The 18,434-nt window shown below is 37.3% G+C and overlaps 2 protein-coding genes across 2 annotated transcripts; one reads left to right on the plus strand and one right to left on the minus strand.

Moving 5' to 3' along the window:
* The first annotated feature begins 2,066 nt into the window (after positions 1 to 2,066).
* On the plus strand, positions 2,067 to 12,100 carry LOC131436504 (ADP,ATP carrier protein 2). The gene is made up of 5 exons (XM_058605249.1): positions 2,067 to 2,228; positions 10,621 to 11,072; positions 11,141 to 11,268; positions 11,327 to 11,433; positions 11,510 to 12,100. The coding sequence occupies exons 2-5, from the start codon at positions 10,648 to 10,650 to the stop codon at positions 11,750 to 11,752; spliced, it is 903 nt and encodes a 300-aa protein (XP_058461232.1). The 5' UTR covers positions 2,067 to 2,228; positions 10,621 to 10,647; the 3' UTR covers positions 11,753 to 12,100.
* LOC131436513 (vesicle transport protein GOT1B) lies at positions 11,676 to 17,082 on the minus strand. The gene is made up of 5 exons (XM_058605259.1): positions 16,717 to 17,082; positions 16,565 to 16,656; positions 16,250 to 16,510; positions 16,144 to 16,182; positions 11,676 to 12,273 (listed from the first exon to the last, which is right to left on the minus strand). Exons 1-5 carry the CDS (start codon positions 16,739 to 16,741, stop codon positions 12,262 to 12,264), a joined length of 429 nt encoding a protein of 142 aa, XP_058461242.1. The 5' UTR covers positions 16,742 to 17,082; the 3' UTR covers positions 11,676 to 12,261.
* Positions 17,083 to 18,434: the final 1,352 nt, after the last annotated feature.

An 18,434-nucleotide genomic window follows, 5' to 3' on the forward strand; every position in this document is an offset into this window, starting at 1 on the left:
AATCCAGATTTAAATTTTGTAACTGGCATAAATTATGCATCTAGAACTAAAACACTACTAAATATGCCCTTATAATTTATTTAGTTTGTTATTACCTCAACCCACGAAGCATTCAATTGCCATTGAAGCTAGAAATCATTATGTACACAGTTCAAAAAATTCTTGTGATTTTACATCTTATCAGATGCATATAAAAGGAGCGTCATATTTCACACAAATTTATATTCAAGAACATGTAAAATTGTGTGATTTGAACATTACATGGCTTTAAAACGAAAGGAATAAAAATCGAAAATTCGACATCAACACGCGACTTGAACCGAAAAACATTAGATCACAAAGCACATCAATTAGTCAATTGAGCCACAGAAGCACATTTCTGCTTGGCTGGTAAATCGTGCATATAAATTCATACAGTCTCACTTGCTAGCCGAGTGCGAATTACACTCGGAGCCGGTAAATTTCTGCACGAATGGAATAATGTGTCATTTGAGAAGTTCAGTAGTTATGAGCTGTATCGTTTGAAGCATTATGTCACCTATAAAATTAATAATTTCTTTCTGTGTACTGAATTTTAATGTTTGCTTCCTTCCTAACTTGTATTGTTTGCATAGCATTTTGCCGGAACTAGCCGACGTTTATTAAGGAAAGGTCAATAAAATTACATTATTACTGACCCAACATTTTTCAATGGATCGTATGCAACATTGTAATCTTGAGTTTATCTTTGGATCCGGGTGTCCCGTGTGGAGTACCGGAAGTCAGTGTAGTCTAGATCCACCGTCGGGGACTTGACCGAGTAATTTCATGACGTAGCTCCAGTCTTCAGTCGTCGGGGCATCAGCGAACCGGAAGACCTGCTTCAACCAGAACCACCGTACCGACTTCAACATCCAACTGACCGATCCCAGGAAGCGAAGTTTGGAATTAATCGAAAAAGTGCATGAGCACGAATTTCTCTGAAGTATTGAGTATCTCCTGGCTCCGGGAAGGGAGCGAGGCAAGCAGTTGAAGGTGTTTTGGTGGGTGAGGCATACTACCGGAGCACAAAGGAAAAGAAATTGTGCAAGGTAGGATCGGTAAGAAAATGACAAATTTCAGTGACACGTGCTGACATCTACTTAGGTTTCAGCCTGCTGCCGGAGTTCCTTGAAGAAATTTTACAAATTCTAAAAACATTATTCATATAATTTATCGTACATTATGAATACCCGTGCACATCCAGTATACCTGTAATGTGCAACAGCGAAGACTGGCTTCGAACTGATCAAATTGCGATCCTCAAAATCATTGCAACGGCCGTTGGCAACTTCCCACAACAGCGACTAGCGGCTTGCTTCCCATTATAGCAGAAAATACAGAAGGCAAACCGAATCTATATTTATTCGACCGCGATCGCGAATGCATCGATCGTTGGCAATGCACTTTCCGGGTAGACACGCCGACCCGGACCCATGTTATATCCGTTCGCGTGTGGTATGTTCTTGTGATGCATATATACACGACTAGTTGGTTCAAGGCCCATGGCGTATGTCAAGTTCTACACATGGCACTAGTCGAAAATAGCAGCCGGTAACGGTGCAGGAACGAGTTTTCCAGGTTAATGTCAAATGTGCGTGGTGAATTGAATGATAGTGAGTTTAGCATATATTTCACCTAGAATAGGTAGAATCAGAAATGAAATGAAAATCGGAAATCAATTTGAGTATCGTTCCAAAACAAAACTCTTCCGTAGGAACTTGCCACTTTAAACTACAACACCGTCCTCACGGGTAACCCTGACACAAACTAACCGGGAGAACTACAGCTGATCTCACCATGGTTGACCGCGAAAAGTCATATGATTCCGTCGACGGTAGACGACGCACGAGATGCACTTTTCGCTGTGCGATCCTACACGACATCCCAACGGGAGGGTTGATCGTGATCGTGAAAGTCTTCGGTATCCTCTCACAGCTTCGGCGCACTACAGGGAAGGATGATTGATCGTGGGAAAACGAGGCGAAGGTCGTGAGAAAACTGTGCCAACCCTGCCGACTAAACTAAACTAAACTACCCCGTCGATGCATCTTAAAGCACTGGTTACTTACAGTGTCGCGATCCTCGAGTAAAGATCGAACCAACGCTGCCTTCACAGAACAACAGGCGGGATAATCTGCCTAATCGAGATATCAACTAGTGTGTGACAACACGACGCAACATCTTAGCTGATAAGCCGTTTCAATTAGGTAAGCCGCGTGCTAATTGCAGTGTGTCGTGCGTAGAATAGGTATATCTGTTAAGAATAGAGGGAAAATACTGCACTCACCAGCGGAGTGCATTCACTGCAGTTACGTAAGAAGTGAAAAACAGTCTTGGAAATGCAACAATTACGCAAAATAATCCATGATAATTCACGGAACAAAATCAACTAAAATAAGATGAAAAATGGTGTTTTACTACTGGCGATCACCTATAAATCCTAGAAATAATGAAAGAAGTTCCGTCTAAATCTGCTGAGCGACAACAGACACAATGGAAAATATTTTCATAGCGCCTTACTTGCATAACAATCAGTCGCAGATTAACGGTTGCATAATTTGTTGATCTCGAATCCCAATTATCACAAGGATCGTGAGGTAATTCGGAACATGCGGAAGCGGTTACAAGTTAAGACAATCCTACTTCTTATCTAATCGAATTCTGTTCCACGAGTAAAACAATAGGACAATAGAAAGTTGTGCAGCTCAGTACCAATCGATCGTTTGGACTCTTGTGATGAATTTCAACGACGACGTGATATAAATTGACCACTTTACAAAATTCAAATACTGAAAAGTGATAAAAACAAGGTGAAATTTTATCCCGCGCTATTGTGAAATTTGATCGAGTACTTTGTAGAACTTGTAAGGTGAAGTAAATTGCTGTCGAAACAGATGCTGAATGAACGTTTTTTTTTTAACATTCACCTAGATATTTTCAAATATTGTACAGCCCGAGGAATCTCAATTAATCTTCGAAGCAAGAATTGGAACTTTTTATGCAATCGTTTTATTCTACAATATCCAAGCATGCATTGATGCAATTGGCCGTTTAAATCAGTTTTCTAGTTGCCATAAACTGGAAATGCAGTTGCTTCACGAGGAAGATTTAATGATTCTGAATTTTCAACAGCTGAACGTTTGGTAATCAGTTCGGCAATTGAATTGAATTCGCTAATAAAAATTTTATTGAACTGTCAAACAACTACTTAGCCGTTTTGTAAACCAAATGGAATAATCTAAAGAATAGTTCGGCATTTTTTTCGTTTTTGTTTTTTTTTATTGAAATTCTGGATTTAAGTAAACTTTCGGATTTCACAAAACAACACAAATTTTCAACTTGCTATTGAGTTTTTCGGATTTTGGATTATTTTCACGGAAACGAGCGAAGAATTATAATTTCATTGGCAATATAGATCTCCGAAAAAAAGAAAAAAAAAATCAGTTGCAGCCGGTAAAAGTTGAGAAAAAATGTGACGTCATGTCATAGAAATTATCCCCGAACGATTTGTGTTGACAAATAGCTTTGAGTAATACTAATGTTTTTAAAAACTAAGCACATTAACCTCAATTCATTCGACGTAACCCTCAAGATTTTTTTTTTCGTTTGGTAAATTAAAAAACACTTTCTGAAAATTTTAATAACTGTTTGACAGCTAGTTTTCACGAAAATCAGTTTTTACCGAAGCTCGGTAATTGGAAGTTAATGTTGGCATAATGTTTACCGCACAGTTCGTTGCATATCTATTTACAGAATTCTGTAAACATTCATGTATCGAAACATCGTTTATTTCTAATGATTGCCATCAGTTTTCGTCAAGAAAATTACCGAACATAAACTTAAACTAATTTCCTTCTTTCAGTTTCCATTTTTCACAACTTTTATTTCTTTTTCGTTTGAAGAAACTTGGAACTGATCTCGGGTAGTTTCTTCAAACGAATAATTTTAGCGAAACTGAGATGGGTCCGCCCTTCAGCAACGGGAGTGAATTAGGTTTAAAACTGATTTAAATTATCAGATAAATAGAAATCTTCATAGATCTACAGATTCCGATATTTTCTACGGATCCGCAGAAAAAATCTGCGAAAATCTACGGAAATTTGAACTATTCTACTTCTCTACAGTTTTAATTCATCTAGTGCCTAAAGATGCCTTTCTCATATAATACATGTTTTCATAAATATTACTAAGGGATTCTTGATAGAAAAAACTTTTCTTTGAATCTTGAACAAGAACAAAAAAGTTTCCAATTTATAAACAGTTTTGAGTCATGTATATAGGAATTCTTCGTTCTGTTTTCATTTTCGCTCAACATGGCGGTTTAAAATTTTAACCACATATCACACTGTTGTTCCGAAACCGGAAGTCGGATAAGAACAAAAGTCAATAGCAATCAATGAGACCGTAAAACCATTTTAGTTTAAAGTTGTAAAAATCTTCTCAGCCGTCTCTGAGAAAATAAAGAGTTCCGTTCTTGAGTTTTCGACCACTGTTTTCGGTACTTCCGGAACCGGGAACAGGGAACCGGTATAGCTGAAATCGATTCATTTGGCTAGATACTAACATAACCTACAAATTGAAACAGTTTTGAGCCAAGTTTAGAAGATTTTTTTTGCATTATCGCTCGAAATGACGGAATGAAATTTCCTACACACTCAACCCTGTATTTCCGCATCCAGATCCGGACACTTTTTCCGTTACTTTCGAAACCGGGAACGAAGTTCCGGTATTACAAAAATCAAAGTATTTGCTCATCAATTAACCAAACCTGTTCAATTGAAGAATTATATGGCTAGTTGAAAGAATTTTTCTCAATTTTTCAGAGTCATGTATAAAAACATGCTCTTTTATCATTTTTAATACTTATTGGCCCGCAATTCCGGAGCCGGAAGTCGTATCCGGATGGAAATCGATAGGGTTCTGCGGGATTATTGAATCCAAGCTTGATTGAGCGCTAGTTGAGAAAATTCCCGATGAAATTCAATAGTGAGCCCAGGGACTAAAGGGCTTTTTATCTAAGTCCGAATTGATGGAAATCGGTTATGCGATCTCTGCGAAAATCGAGTGCACTTTTTTTTTCCTTTACTGTCCACGATAGATTCTGAAATAACAGTGCTATTTAATAGTACACTGAGGTCTTTTTTTATGCGAATTTACGTACCGCATAAAAAAAAACCGCATAAAAAAACCGCATAACTCTGAAAATTCGCATTAAAAAAAACCGCATAACTCTGAAACTTCGCATAAAAAAAAACCGCATAACTCTGAAAATTCGCATAAAAAAAGTCGCGTAAAAAAAACCGCATAAAAAAAGACCGCATAAAAAAAGACCTCAGTGTATCTTACTTCAACTAGCGAATATCCAACTATAGAAATGTACACTCTCATTGAACATAACTCAAAATTGAGTTACATACCACTCAAATTCATAAAAAGGGCACGTACTCTAAACTTGAGTAACCACTTGTATACTGTCATAATTTGAATATTTTTACTCAAAATAAGAAAGAAATATTTTTTTCAAAATTTGAGATAGTTCAACTCAAAATTTGAATTCCTTGCACGCAAAATGAAGACATGTACAAACTCATTCTTCTTTCTTTTAAATGGGGAGCCCAAAAAAGTGATTCAAAACCGTTTCCTTTTGACCGGTGCTCTGATTGATTTTTTGTAGCTATTTCGGTGATTTTATATTCAGTTTGTTGGAAGAAATTCTGACAGTCAGCAGAAACCTGACAGGATTCTGGCCGCTGTCATAAAACGCAAGCTGAATTGCCGCTTTTTATCCACAGACTAACAGACATGACAGTATGAGTAATTTCTTATAAAAATAATTTTTCGTGATGCACTAGTTCCACCTATATTGTACTGCGCGAACTATTTACTATCTGTACACCCCTTGTGTTATGAAAAAGTTTTTTTTACTAGTTGGTTTCCCCTCGTTTGTCAACACCGATCAGCTGCTTGCAGGGATGCCTGATTTCATCAAAATATTTGAAAATAAATCGTCAATAAATTATTGGATTATGTTGATAATATATTTAACTTTTTCGCGACGTTGGAAGGTAACCATTTATTTGACTCAACGTTGTTCATCTAGACTATTTTTTATTGTGTTGGTAGTTTTCACCCGAAATTAAGTGGCGGCAGACCAGAAGCAAGTAAATATTGTAACAAAGCGAGTTCAATTTTGTATTGCGTTGGAGGATGAGAAGTAGGCAAAATTATGTATATAGTTTTGGCAATATGTATTAAATCTGTATCCTGCATGAAATTCGCATGGACGTATACAAATCAAAACATTACAGGTTATTCTGTATGAATGGCAACTCTGTTGGTAAATGAAAAAAATAAACACAGTCTAGATGACAGACAGGATGTTTTTGATAGGGTAACGTGGCGCCATCATGACACATGTGAGTACTGTCCCAAATAAAGGAATATTCAAAATGACCGTTAAAATGATTGAAGAATCTAATTTGAGTGTCCTGTCTGTTAGTCTGTGTTTTATTTTTCTATATAGAAAGGTAATAGAACTGATAGAAGAAAGACTTTTGAAGGTTTATACCTTATGATCACAAAAAACCGGAATTTTATTAAAAAACGCAAAATTTCAATTTTTAACAATTTTTTTTATTATCGCCTTCAAAGTATTCTCCTCCTGCGGCAATACATGCATGCCAACGCTTGATCCAATTTTCCATACAAGTTTTATAGGCCGCCGAAGGTATGGCATTTAGTTCACGCAGCGAATTCGCTTTTATGGTCTCTATGGTCTCAAAACGCGTTCCCCGCAATGGCAATTTGAGTCTGGAGAAAAGGAAAAAGTCACACGGGGCCATATCTGGAGAGTACGGTGCTTGGTTGATGATATTGGTTGAGTTTTTGGCCAAAAACTGCGACACAACCACGACGACGCTGTTTTTGAATGAAATTCAGCTTTTTTGGCCGACAAGCGACGCGTTTCAAACCCAAAACATCAGTTAAAACGTGTTCGGCTGATCCATAAGAGATGCCCAACAACACAGCAATCTCTCTAATCGGTACAGAACGATTTTGCAACACGATTTGTTTCGCCGATTCAATGTTTTCTACAGTAACAGATGTTGTTGGGCGGCCAGGGATCTCATCATGATCCAAGCTTGTACGACCACCTTTGAAGCGTTTATACCACTCATATGCCTGTGTTTTTCCTAGACACGATTCACCAAAGGCCTTTTCTAACATTTTCAACGTTTCGGATCACTTGAATCCATTTGCAACACAAAATTTGATGCACGCACGTTGTTTTAAATTTTCATCCATTATAAAAATCGCCACACGAAAATTTTTCAACTTCTTTGTATAGACGCCAAACAAAAACTAATCGTACGATATGCGTCAAAATTTGACAGAATGAGTATAAAAGTGTTGCCAACGTTGAGAGAATAAAAGTTTACCGATTGGACGAGCGCGGGAATTTTAAAATGAAAATTCCGGTTCATTTTTGATCATAATATACCATTTGATTTTGCTCGGCGAGATTGGAAAATGCCTGAGTCTGTGAATGTGTGTGCAATTTTTCAACGAATTTTTCACCGCTCAATTTTCTCGGTGATGGCTAAACCGGTTTCAACAAGCTTAGGTTCGTTTAAATGCCACTATTCAACCATTGATTAAGTTCGAAGATTAAATGGCTGTCACTTCCGGTCCTGAAGATATAATGGTATAAGTGACGTAATCGACAAAACGCGTTGTTTTTAACGTTCAATTTTCTCAGAGATGTCTTACCGATTTAAACACGCCTAGGTTCGTTTGAAAGTTACTGTTGGATAATTGATCAAGTTCAAAGATCATATGGCTGACATCCCGGTTCCGGAGATATAACAATATAAGTGACGTAACCGACTAACCGCACATTTTGCATCGGTAACATAAATTTTCTTGAAGATAACTCAACGAATTTCAATAAACTTAGTCTTATTTGAAAACTTACAATGTTGATCAAATTTGAAAGAGTTAAGGCGAACATTTTTGGTTCGAGAAATGTAATAACATATGTAACATTTCTCGGAGATGAATCGATTTCATAAGACTCAGACTCGCTTGAAAGTTGCAATTAGCAACACCTAACAAACTTTAAGGATTTAATCGATGTTAAGTAACTCATGTTTCATCAATTTGAAGCTAATCACATTGAATTACCTATTGTGGAAGGGGCTTTCAAAGACATTACAACATTTGGTGGATATTTTTACAAAGTGGGCTCAACTAAAATCAATCCCAAAGTGGGCCGAAATACCTCTGTTACCCTAAATGTGGTTCAATGCTTAGAGCGCTGGTCTTACAAGCCAGCTGTCGTATGTTCGACCTAGAGGGATTTACTAGAGGTCGGGCGAATGTTCTATGTCATTTTGGCATGGACAGCCGTTATTGAATCGATCCTGCACTCTAACCAGCCACTACCTAAACTAAAGTGCTTTTTTAGGTAATTAGCGTACTACATAAACCAGACTAACGAGTGGCAACCTCAATATTTAGTGACGTTTTTCATTGAAAAACACTGGTGCCGTAGATTGCTCTGGTTTTGCACTCTCGAGCAGAATTGGCAATGAAACACCGTTAGAATGTTGCATTTCTGCTAGAAAGTGCAAAATCAGAGCAATCCACGCCACAAGTGTTTTTCAATGACAAACGACATAGGTAAATGGAATATTGCTCAAAGTGTTGTCATGGCAATTTTGGCAATGCTCGCTACCTATTTTCTACGATCAAACCAAAGTTTGAGTAGATAACGGACTTAAAATGAGTAATCGATTATTTACCTAAAATTTGGGTGGCACCCAGATTTTTTTTCCTACCTAATTTTGGAATCCTCATAGAAAGCTCGACAATGTTTTTCAATGTAGCAGCCGTCTGGTACCCATGGCTGCCAAGGTAACGAAAACGCCATGCTGGCCCTGATTTGAAGGGGGAAATCTGGAAGCTTCGTACCAGCGTATTTCTGCAAAAGACTGGCTCAGTAGTACACGCAGAAAAATTCTGGTGTTTTAAAACAACACACGGTTAATTGTCTGTCAAACGAAGAAAACAGTTTTTCTTTCAAACCAAACAATCATCGGTTGAATCAAACCAGAATTGTTATAGTGAATATATCAACGAAAAAGTCATTAAAATTATTCGGAATTTATTTCATTTTGAGATATTTTTATGCGTGTATGCAAATGAACAAAACCAATGGAAATTCATTTGAATATGAAAATATATCACTCGGAATTTTTTCTACCTCTCTGTTCTTGGAAAATATTTAAGCTATTTTGGATGATATATTCGTTTTTCTAGACACGATCAATTCGAACAATAATTACCGTGGTAACCTTTTAGAAAATTTAAATATATGATAAGAACTTTGATATGATATTTGATTATGATTTACAAATGAATTCCAACCCAGGTGCAACAACCGATGGTACCATCTGATTCGGAATCCATATGGAAATCATAGCAATTCCGGAACCAAAACTCGGACAGTTTATCTGGTAAACGGCTCATTTGACAGGCTGAGAACTTATTTCTTTATTAGACACAATGACGCTAAAATGAAATGTAGAGGCGCTGCCTATTCAAAGATGAATACTTTCAGCAAGAGCTGTCAAATCGGTGGAAATATTTTCAATTACTTCACCGTTTACCGATGTCTGATAAAAACGGCTAAATCCCTCATAGTAGAGATGGAAGAAAACTGTTTTCACTCTGAGGTGGTAATAATGATCTTAATTTATTGTGCGAAAACTAACGTTTGTTCAGAATGGAGCAATCGCCCTTATTCTGAATAACGACGTATTGATTTTTCGATCGAATCATAGCTACCTTTGATTTTGCTAGTGTTATGGGGAATACAAATGAAATACGAGGGAAAAAACGATACGACGTTATTCAGAATAAGGGCGAATGCTCCATTCTGAACAAACGTTAGTTTTCGCACAATAAATTAAGATAATTATTACCACCTCAGAGTGAAAACAGTTTTCTTCCATCTCTACTATGAGGGATTTACCCGTTTTTATCAATACCGTTTTTCAAATGGCCGGGAATGACAAATAGAGTATCCAAAATAAATGGTATTCGATGGCTAAACATTATACTACTCGAGAAATCAACACTACACTGGCTTCTGATTGAAAAAATGTTGGTCCGAGAAACCCTAACATTACCCAATTCCACACATTTCTGAAGATTTTCCATTATAATCGTAGTTTACACAAAAAAAATAGTAGTAATCATTTCGAAGTCGATTTTCTTCTACTACGAGTCTCCTTTTATTTTTGATATCTGCAAATCACTACTGCCGATATGAAAACTTCCGGAAGAACCTTCCTGTTCTTGGTTCCATTTTTCATTGGCAGATGTCGCTTCCGATAATTCAATTTTGCGACATTGTGCTATTGATTTTGAACAGTTCCTGCGATAGCTTTTCCGCGGTATTCATTTCACAGCTGTATTCGCAAAGTCTCATGGGTAAATTTACTCGTTTCAACATGTAAAGGAAGCAGTAAAAATTTCAATAATCAGTAGAAAACCTGTACAAAATCATACGCTAACATTCAGCTTAAATTTCAGGACCTCATCTAACCAACCGCAGTCAACATGCCAGGACTAGCAGATCCCGTTGCGTTCATTAAGGATTTCGCCGCCGGTGGTATTTCGGCGGCCATCTCCAAGACTGCTGTGGCCCCCATTGAACGTGTCAAACTGTTGCTGCAGGTCCAGCATATCTCGAAGCAGATCGCCGAAGCCGACCGGTACAAGGGCATGGTCGATTGCTTCGTGCGTATTCCCCGTGAGCAGGGTATCGGTGCGTACTGGCGTGGTAACATGGCCAACGTTATCCGGTACTTCCCGACGCAAGCCCTGAACTTCGCCTTCAAGGATAAGTACAAGCAGGTCTTCCTGGGTGGTGTCGACAAGAACACCCAGTTCGTCCGTTACTTCATCGGTAACCTGGCCTCCGGTGGTATGGCTGGTGCCACCTCGCTGTGCTTCGTATATCCACTCGATTTCGCTCGTACCCGGTAAGTTCTGATTCCGGTTCCGGATTCCATGAGTTATCTAACAATCAATGTACGCTTCTTTCCTACAGTCTAGCCGCTGATGTCGGCAAGGCTGGCGGCGAACGTGAGTTCAAGGGTCTTGGTGATTGCCTTGGAAAGATCTTCAAATCTGACGGTATTGTTGGTCTATACCGAGGCTTCGGTGTATCTGTTCAAGGTAGGAAAATTGAAACTTAAGGTTGCCAGATTACTTTAATGTACTTTAATGTCAACAGGTATCATTATTTACCGCGCCGCCTACTTCGGTTTCTATGACACCGCTCGTGGTATGCTGCCTAACCCGAAGACCACTCCATGGTACGTCAGCTGGGCCATCGCACAGGTAATTATTTTGCAGCCAACTGAAAAATCTTCTTGGAAACCATCGTTAATCTTTCCATTAATTACTTACCCGCCAGGTTGTCACGACTGTAGCCGGTATTGTGTCGTATCCATTCGATACCGTCCGTCGTCGCATGATGATGCAGTCTGGCCGTGCTAAGTCCGAGATTATCTACAAGAGCACACTGCACTGCTGGGCCACCATCGCCAGACAGGAAGGCAGCGGTGCCTTCTTCAAGGGTGCCTTCTCCAACGTACTCCGTGGTACCGGTGGTGCTTTCGTACTGGTACTGTACGACGAAATCAAAAAGGTCCTGTAAATCCCGAACACGAACACGGGATGCGCAGTACACCTTGCTTTTAATGCGTTTTTTGTTTCTTTCCATAACTGCCCTCCCTTGCACTGCTCCTTCCTTTCTTGGTCCGTTTTTTTTTTTACAGTTATAATTATTCTATCTCTCTCTAACCGTTCGACCGGTTTGTTAAGTGACAAATCAAATTAGCAGTTGTGTTCGGAAAAACACGTGTCATATGTATTTGTAGACAGTCAGTGACTACCAAAGTGATGCAGCAGATAACAGAATGTACGAAACGTAATACCTTAAGTCCGAAAAGCCCGAGAGAGCTTTCGAAACTGAGATAAATAAATCGAAAAATGAAACATGAAATCGCCTTTACTTGCTCATACAGTTGTTTTTTTTTCTTTATTCATAATCGTAAGTACATATGTCCGCTGAATGAGTCCAAATCTATCTACCACACTCTAACGGAATTACATCTGGCAATTCATGCTTGCACTGGAATGGAATGAGCGTTTGTGATTTTGTCATTAGTATGCATCCTGAAACGGACAAAATAAATCATATTTTAGCTAGATTCTTTACGTAAAGCATTCAAAATCTATGTGTAACAATAACCGTATTAGCAACTAATTTTAGAAGTGAAAAAAAAAATTAAAACGGATTTTATGATCAAACAAAGTTATTGTATTATCTGGACAATTATTGGTGTCGAATTGAATAACTCTGGTAAAACAATGCGTATCTCCCCCACACAAACACAGTTGGAATTCTCCATCTTCTACACTAAAAAAAAATCAGATGAGAAATCTCGTGAATATGATTATTAAGTGAACATCCCACGAAATGAATAGAATCATCACATACAATTTACGTGAATTGACCAAACATCAAACAATCTACGTGAATTTACAGTGTAGAAAATTGAACATTTAAAATGGCGAGCAACGTGAGTATAATTTTTCTAAAAAATCTTTGCTTTCAACATTCTTTTATATCACCCATTCAAAGGCTATAAAGCAAAAATGATTGTGTTTCCATTTGCCAAACGATGTGATTGAGATGACAACACAGAAAAAAAAGGTGAGAAGTAGAATGGACAATGTCCACATAACTTTTCACGTAACTATGATGTGATACGTTTTTTTAAGTGCACGTCATGCGACAGATCGGCAGGGTTTTTTTTACTTCGCCTACTTTGACACAAATTAAAAAAATAATTGTTTCAAACTAAAATATTTAGTTTTTTACCGTCACTGCTAACCTCAATCAGATGAACACATTTTGACAGTTCAGTGGTACTGTTTGTAAACAGTTTTTTTGTGTGTCTGTTGAATTAATTAAAATAAAATTTCAAAACATTTGTTAACGATTCGATACGGTTCGTTTCAGAGATTTAATAAATAAAAGTGACTAGTTGTGAAGTTTAGAGATGATTGTTTGAGATGTGCTTTTCGATTTTTTTAAGCTTGTTTGTAAACAGTACCGCTGAACTATCAAGGATGAAGGATTGTTCCGTTGTGACGTCCCGATAAAAAATCTAATCACAGAATCAAACAAAATGTGGTTGTTCCAAACAAATGTGTGTTGTTTAAAGAACAAACATTGGTTAAATCCAACCAGAATTGTTATTGTCACTATATCAACAAAAAAAATCGTGGCAATTATCGTGTACTAGAGGACTCTTGAACGATTCGTAATGAAAAATATCAGATTAGATTTAAATAAAACTATTTTAAATCAATTTTAATATAAGATTTTGTATGACAAACACCATTTTTCATGGTTTGCCGACATGCAGACAGGCAGCATACAATTGTCCATGTGAAAAAAAAATTATTGCTCCATATTCACACCACAAATTTCTTCTAACGATTGCCCTTGAGTTTTATGGATGGTAACAGCAAAAGTCGAACGGATGAAAAATTGACGTTTGAATTCAAATGGCATATCATTGGAATGCGTGTAATGGAAACTTCTTGGCCTTAAAATTTTCTAGTCAAAATAGTCAAGTATTATTTTTTTCTGTAGAAATTTCTGAGCTTGTGTTGTGCACTTATGTTCTTGTACATTCTGTTCCTGTACTTCCTGCACTTGTTACTGTACTTTCTGCACTTGTTCCTGTAATATCTAATTTTTGTATTTGTTTCTGTACTTTCTGCACTTATATTTTTAGTATATGCGCATATTTTTGTATTATTTGCACTTGTTTCTGTACTTTCTGAACTTTTTCCTGCACTTCTGCACTTTTATTTGTACTATCTGTGCTTATTTCTGTATTATTTGCACAGGTTTCTGTACTCTGTACTTGTTTCTGTACTTTTTGCACTTGTTCCTGTACTTTCAGTACTTGTTCCCGTACTATCTGCATCTGCTCACATACTTTCTGCACTTGTTCTTACACTATCTATACTCTTTGTACTTTATCATGTACTTTCTGCACTTGTTCTAGTACATTCTGCATTTGTTCCTGTACTGTCTGTATTAGTTCCTGCACTTGTTTCTGTGATTTTTGTAATTGTTCCTATACTTTCTGAGCTTTCTCGTGTACTTTCTACACTTGCTCCTGTACTTTCGGCAATTGTTCCTGTACTATCTGTACTTTTTGTGCTAGTTCCTGTACATTATGCACTTGTTTCTTTACTATCTGTCCTCGTTTCTGTATAATTTCTTTGCTATCTGTATTTATTACTGTACTTTCTGAATCTGTTGCTAAACTTTCTATTCTTGTTTTTGTAATTTTTGTACCTGCTTCTGCACTTTCTATTCTTATGTACTTTCTGCACTTGTTCCTGTACCTTGTGCACTTCTTCCTCTACTTTATGCTCTTGTTCCTGTACTATCTGTGCTTGTTTCTGTGCCTTTTGTGTTTGTTCCTGCACTTTCTGTACTTGTTCCTGTTTCTTCACTTGTTGCTGTGCTCTGTGCATTTGTTCCTGCATTTTCTGCACTTGTTTCTTTGCTATCCGTCTTATGTATTATTTAAACTTGTTCCTGTACTTTCTGAATTTGTTCCTGCACTTTCTGTTCTTGTTTCTTTGCCCTCTGCACTTGGTCCTGTATTTGTTCCCGTACTTCTGCACTTTTTCCTGTTCTTTCTTCTCTTGTTTCTGTACTTGTTCCTGTACTATTTGTACTTGTTCCTCTTATTTCTGTGCTTGTTCCTGTACTTTCTGCACACTTTTCTTTACTATTCGTACTTATTTCTGTACTTGCAGCTGTAATTTCTGTACATTCTGTACCTGTACTTGTTTCTGTACTCTATGTGTCCCGGTTCCTAAACTTTCTGCATTTTCTGTACCCATTGCTGTACTTTTCACACCTGTTCCTATACTTTCTATACATATTTCTGTTCTTGTATTTTCCGCACTTGTTCTTGTCATAAAATGACAACAGTATTGACGAAAACGAGCAAAAAAAAGCGACCCAGAAAATACTACACACTAATGTCGTTTTCGCTTGATGCCAAACCTAACCCAGTTTCCACCCTGGCTGCTGTCAAACTATTTGTTTTAACTGAAAATCAAATCAGTTTCAAACCTGGTTTTTTTCAGTTTTGTTCAAACCCCCGTTGCAAAGTGCGAACCCAACACAAAAAAAAGTGAAAAGTGTTCGTTTGATAAAATTACCCTGGGTCAGTTTCAGTTTTCTCAACCGAAAAAGACATAGCTAACCAAACAAATTCAAATCTTCGCATAAACGTCACCTTTCAAAGAAAAAAGGAAAATATTTGAAAATCGGTTCAAGCATACCAAAGAACACTCGTCACATACACTTTTGCCAACTCGTTTTTTATATATAGAAGATACCTAGCTAACAAAGGAAGAGATATCGAAATAATTGTTCATCTCGTGGAGTTGGAAATTCGGCGGATAACTTCCTGTCCAATAACTACAGATGAAAAAACTCAATCCGCCAAACAAAAACCGACATGAACAACGAAAATATGCGGAATGAAAAACAGGAAGTTCTTTCTAACCAATAAAACAATTTAGCGAAACAATTTTCACAATCAGTACAAATTTTAATCATAAGTATGAATCGTAATTCAAGAACATTCATACAATAAATATTTTTCTAATCTTTATTTAGTTCATGCGGGATTGTTTCATTCCAGCTCCGGGTGAAATGTTTGTACAAAAAAAAAAAGGAAATCCATAACAAATAAATAGATATGAGAGGAACTGACGTTATCAGATGTATAATTTCCCCAAACAATTACAGAGGGAGCTAAGCAGTTCCGTTTTGGTAAGTTCAATTCAAATTCGAGGACAGCAAAATCGACACGTTGAATGAAATGCAACTTGCGATTGATTTGTTAGACGTTCCTTTAACGTCAGACGATTTGAATTTCGTTCGTTACCTATACAAGAATAGTCTTACGATCCTATCATCCTTAAAAGCTATCATACCGTTGTTCGGTTCGAGTCTCCTGCCAGCCGGTCAACAACCTAAAACCATGAACGGTAGTGTTTTATAAAACTCAAATTATTCTATCTACTCGATTTTTGTCTTTACCTTGCTGACTCCCGGCATGTTCAGGAATCGGCCCAACACCGGAACCCTTCGCAAAAAATTGATGGCAACCGGGAAGAATCCGCTGAACAGTAATATAAAGCCGTAGGTTTCTATCAGCATGCCGATCAACGGATAGCCGAGCAGGACAATCATAATGCCACCGAAAAAGGCGATCGATGCCTTAACTTTATGTCTCTGGAAAAAGAACCGGAAGGTTCGCTCCAGTCCAATCACGCACGCCAGTCCACAGATGAAGAGAATCTGGAATGGGTTGATGAGAGAAACGTAGAACTAATGGGACTAAGAAAAACCTACATTTCCGATAGCTAACAGCCCTTTGTCAAACAGTAGCAATACACCCAGAAATAGGAAGGCCACTCCGAAACCGGCCAACCCAACACCGATCTCTGTAAATAAAATTTTAGTTTCGTACATGTCACAAGCAGAGAATTTAACGCCGTACTCACTTTGTGTGTCACTTATTTCGAACATTTTCTATTACAAATTTAAATACTATTCCTACAAAAATACGGGATTTCAGCTGCTGACGAATTTATTGTTAACAAATGTTCCTCCACGTCATTAGTGTTTGTTGATGTTTGCTGGCAGCGCCGAAATATGCATTCGTGATTAAAGCCACAAGTTGATCGCGACTTTCGGGAACTTCAACATTCTAGATAACAATAACTATTCTCGACCACAAACACTATTTATTGAAATGCAATTCTTAATGCCTTCTGCAGAAAAAAATCAACTTTTATTTCACAAATCGTCTTTCACGCACTTTATGTATGGTAATCAGAAATGACAATCAGATGAGATATCCGACCGAATACCAATACACCATAGGAGTATATAGTCACTTAGCCGTGTGTAGACTGGCTGTACAATTATATCTAGATCATCTTTTCCAAACACATTTTTATGACAACGGCCAATTCGTGATCTAACGTTGTGTTTGATTGATAGGGGGTGTACGTGTGCGACGATGACGTCCATTCAACTCGTCAGGAATTTGATTCGGAATTCATTAAGAAATCAAACTCCATTCGGAGTCAATTGGGAGGTAACAAATTATCTGTCGTTTTTTTAACGGCCTATTGCACAAGAATAAGTATCATTTTCTTGGTTATTTTACTGTTAACATCCTGCTATTTTTGAGTCTTTGCTGGTATGCCGGTTTGAATTTAACATTAATCACCATCACCATCGCATGAATAAATTACGCGGAATTGTACACTCAGATAAAAAAATAGCGACATTCATTATTTTGCAATATGTTTTTAGTCACAAGGAATCGGTAAGCTTTTTATTGAGTTGTCTTAAGAATTTACCAATTATATATTTAAAGCACAGACTAACAGACAGGACACTCAAATTAGATTCTTCTATCATTTTAACGGTCATTTCGAATATTCCTTCAGTTGGGACAGTACTCGCATATGTCATGATGGCACCACGTTATCCTATCAAAAACATCCTGTCTGTCATCTAGACTGTGTTTATTTTTTCATTTACCAACAGAGTGGGCTTTCATACAGAACTACATGTAGTGTATTGATTTGTATACGTCCATGCGAATTTCATGCAGGATACAGATTTAATACACATTTCCAAAACTATATAGAATTGTGCCTACTTCTCATCCTTCAACGCAATACAAAATCGAACCCGTTTTGTTACATTATTTACTTGCATCTGGTCTGCCGCCACTTTATTTCGCAGCTGATCGGTGTTGACAAACGAGGGGGAACCAACTAGTGAAAAAACTTTTACATAACACAAGGGGTGTACCGATAGTAAATAGTTCGCGCAGTACAATATAGGAGGAACTAGTGCATCACGAAAAATTATTTTAATAAGAATTTACTCATACTGTCATGTCTGTTAGACTGTGTTTAAAGAGCGCCATACCATTCTCATTGTGCAGCCTTATGAAATGTTATGATGAAACTAATGATTTTCAATCATTTAATCTTAAAAACTTTATTATTTCTTATTTCGATTTTAAACAAAATTGTAGAATATTATGTATTAAAATGCGTTAAAAGATAATCGGGCGCAAATGCAACAAAACAACAAAACTAAGTCTTGGCATCACGTTCCTTTAGTGGAACTTGGCCTATCGCTATCAAAATCGATCGGAAATATTATTAGGAATTTGTGATTAAATTTTTAACAGCGT

Source organism: Malaya genurostris, chromosome 1 (genome assembly GCF_030247185.1).
Source record: "Malaya genurostris strain Urasoe2022 chromosome 1, Malgen_1.1, whole genome shotgun sequence".
Classification (NCBI taxonomy): domain Eukaryota; kingdom Metazoa; phylum Arthropoda; class Insecta; order Diptera; family Culicidae; genus Malaya; species Malaya genurostris.

Bases quoted from the DNA above. Each gene is read 5' to 3' on its own strand.
- LOC131436504 (XM_058605249.1), top strand. From the start codon at position 10,648: ATGCCAGGACTAGCAGATCCCGTTGCGTTCATTAAGGATTTCGCCGCC. The intron at 11,073-11,140 runs GTAAGTTCTGAT...TCTTTCCTACAG, and splicing joins CTCGATTTCGCTCGTACCCG to TCTAGCCGCTGATGTCGGCA. The intron at 11,269-11,326 runs GTAGGAAAATTG...TAATGTCAACAG, and splicing joins CTTCGGTGTATCTGTTCAAG to GTATCATTATTTACCGCGCC.
- LOC131436513 (XM_058605259.1), bottom strand. From the start codon at position 16,741: ATGTTCGAAATAAGTGACACACAAA. The intron at 16,657-16,716 runs GTGAGTACGGCG...TTTTATTTACAG, and splicing joins CGAAATAAGTGACACACAAA to AGATCGGTGTTGGGTTGGCC. The intron at 16,511-16,564 runs GTAGGTTTTTCT...AACCCATTCCAG, and splicing joins GGCTGTTAGCTATCGGAAAT to ATTCTCTTCATCTGTGGACT.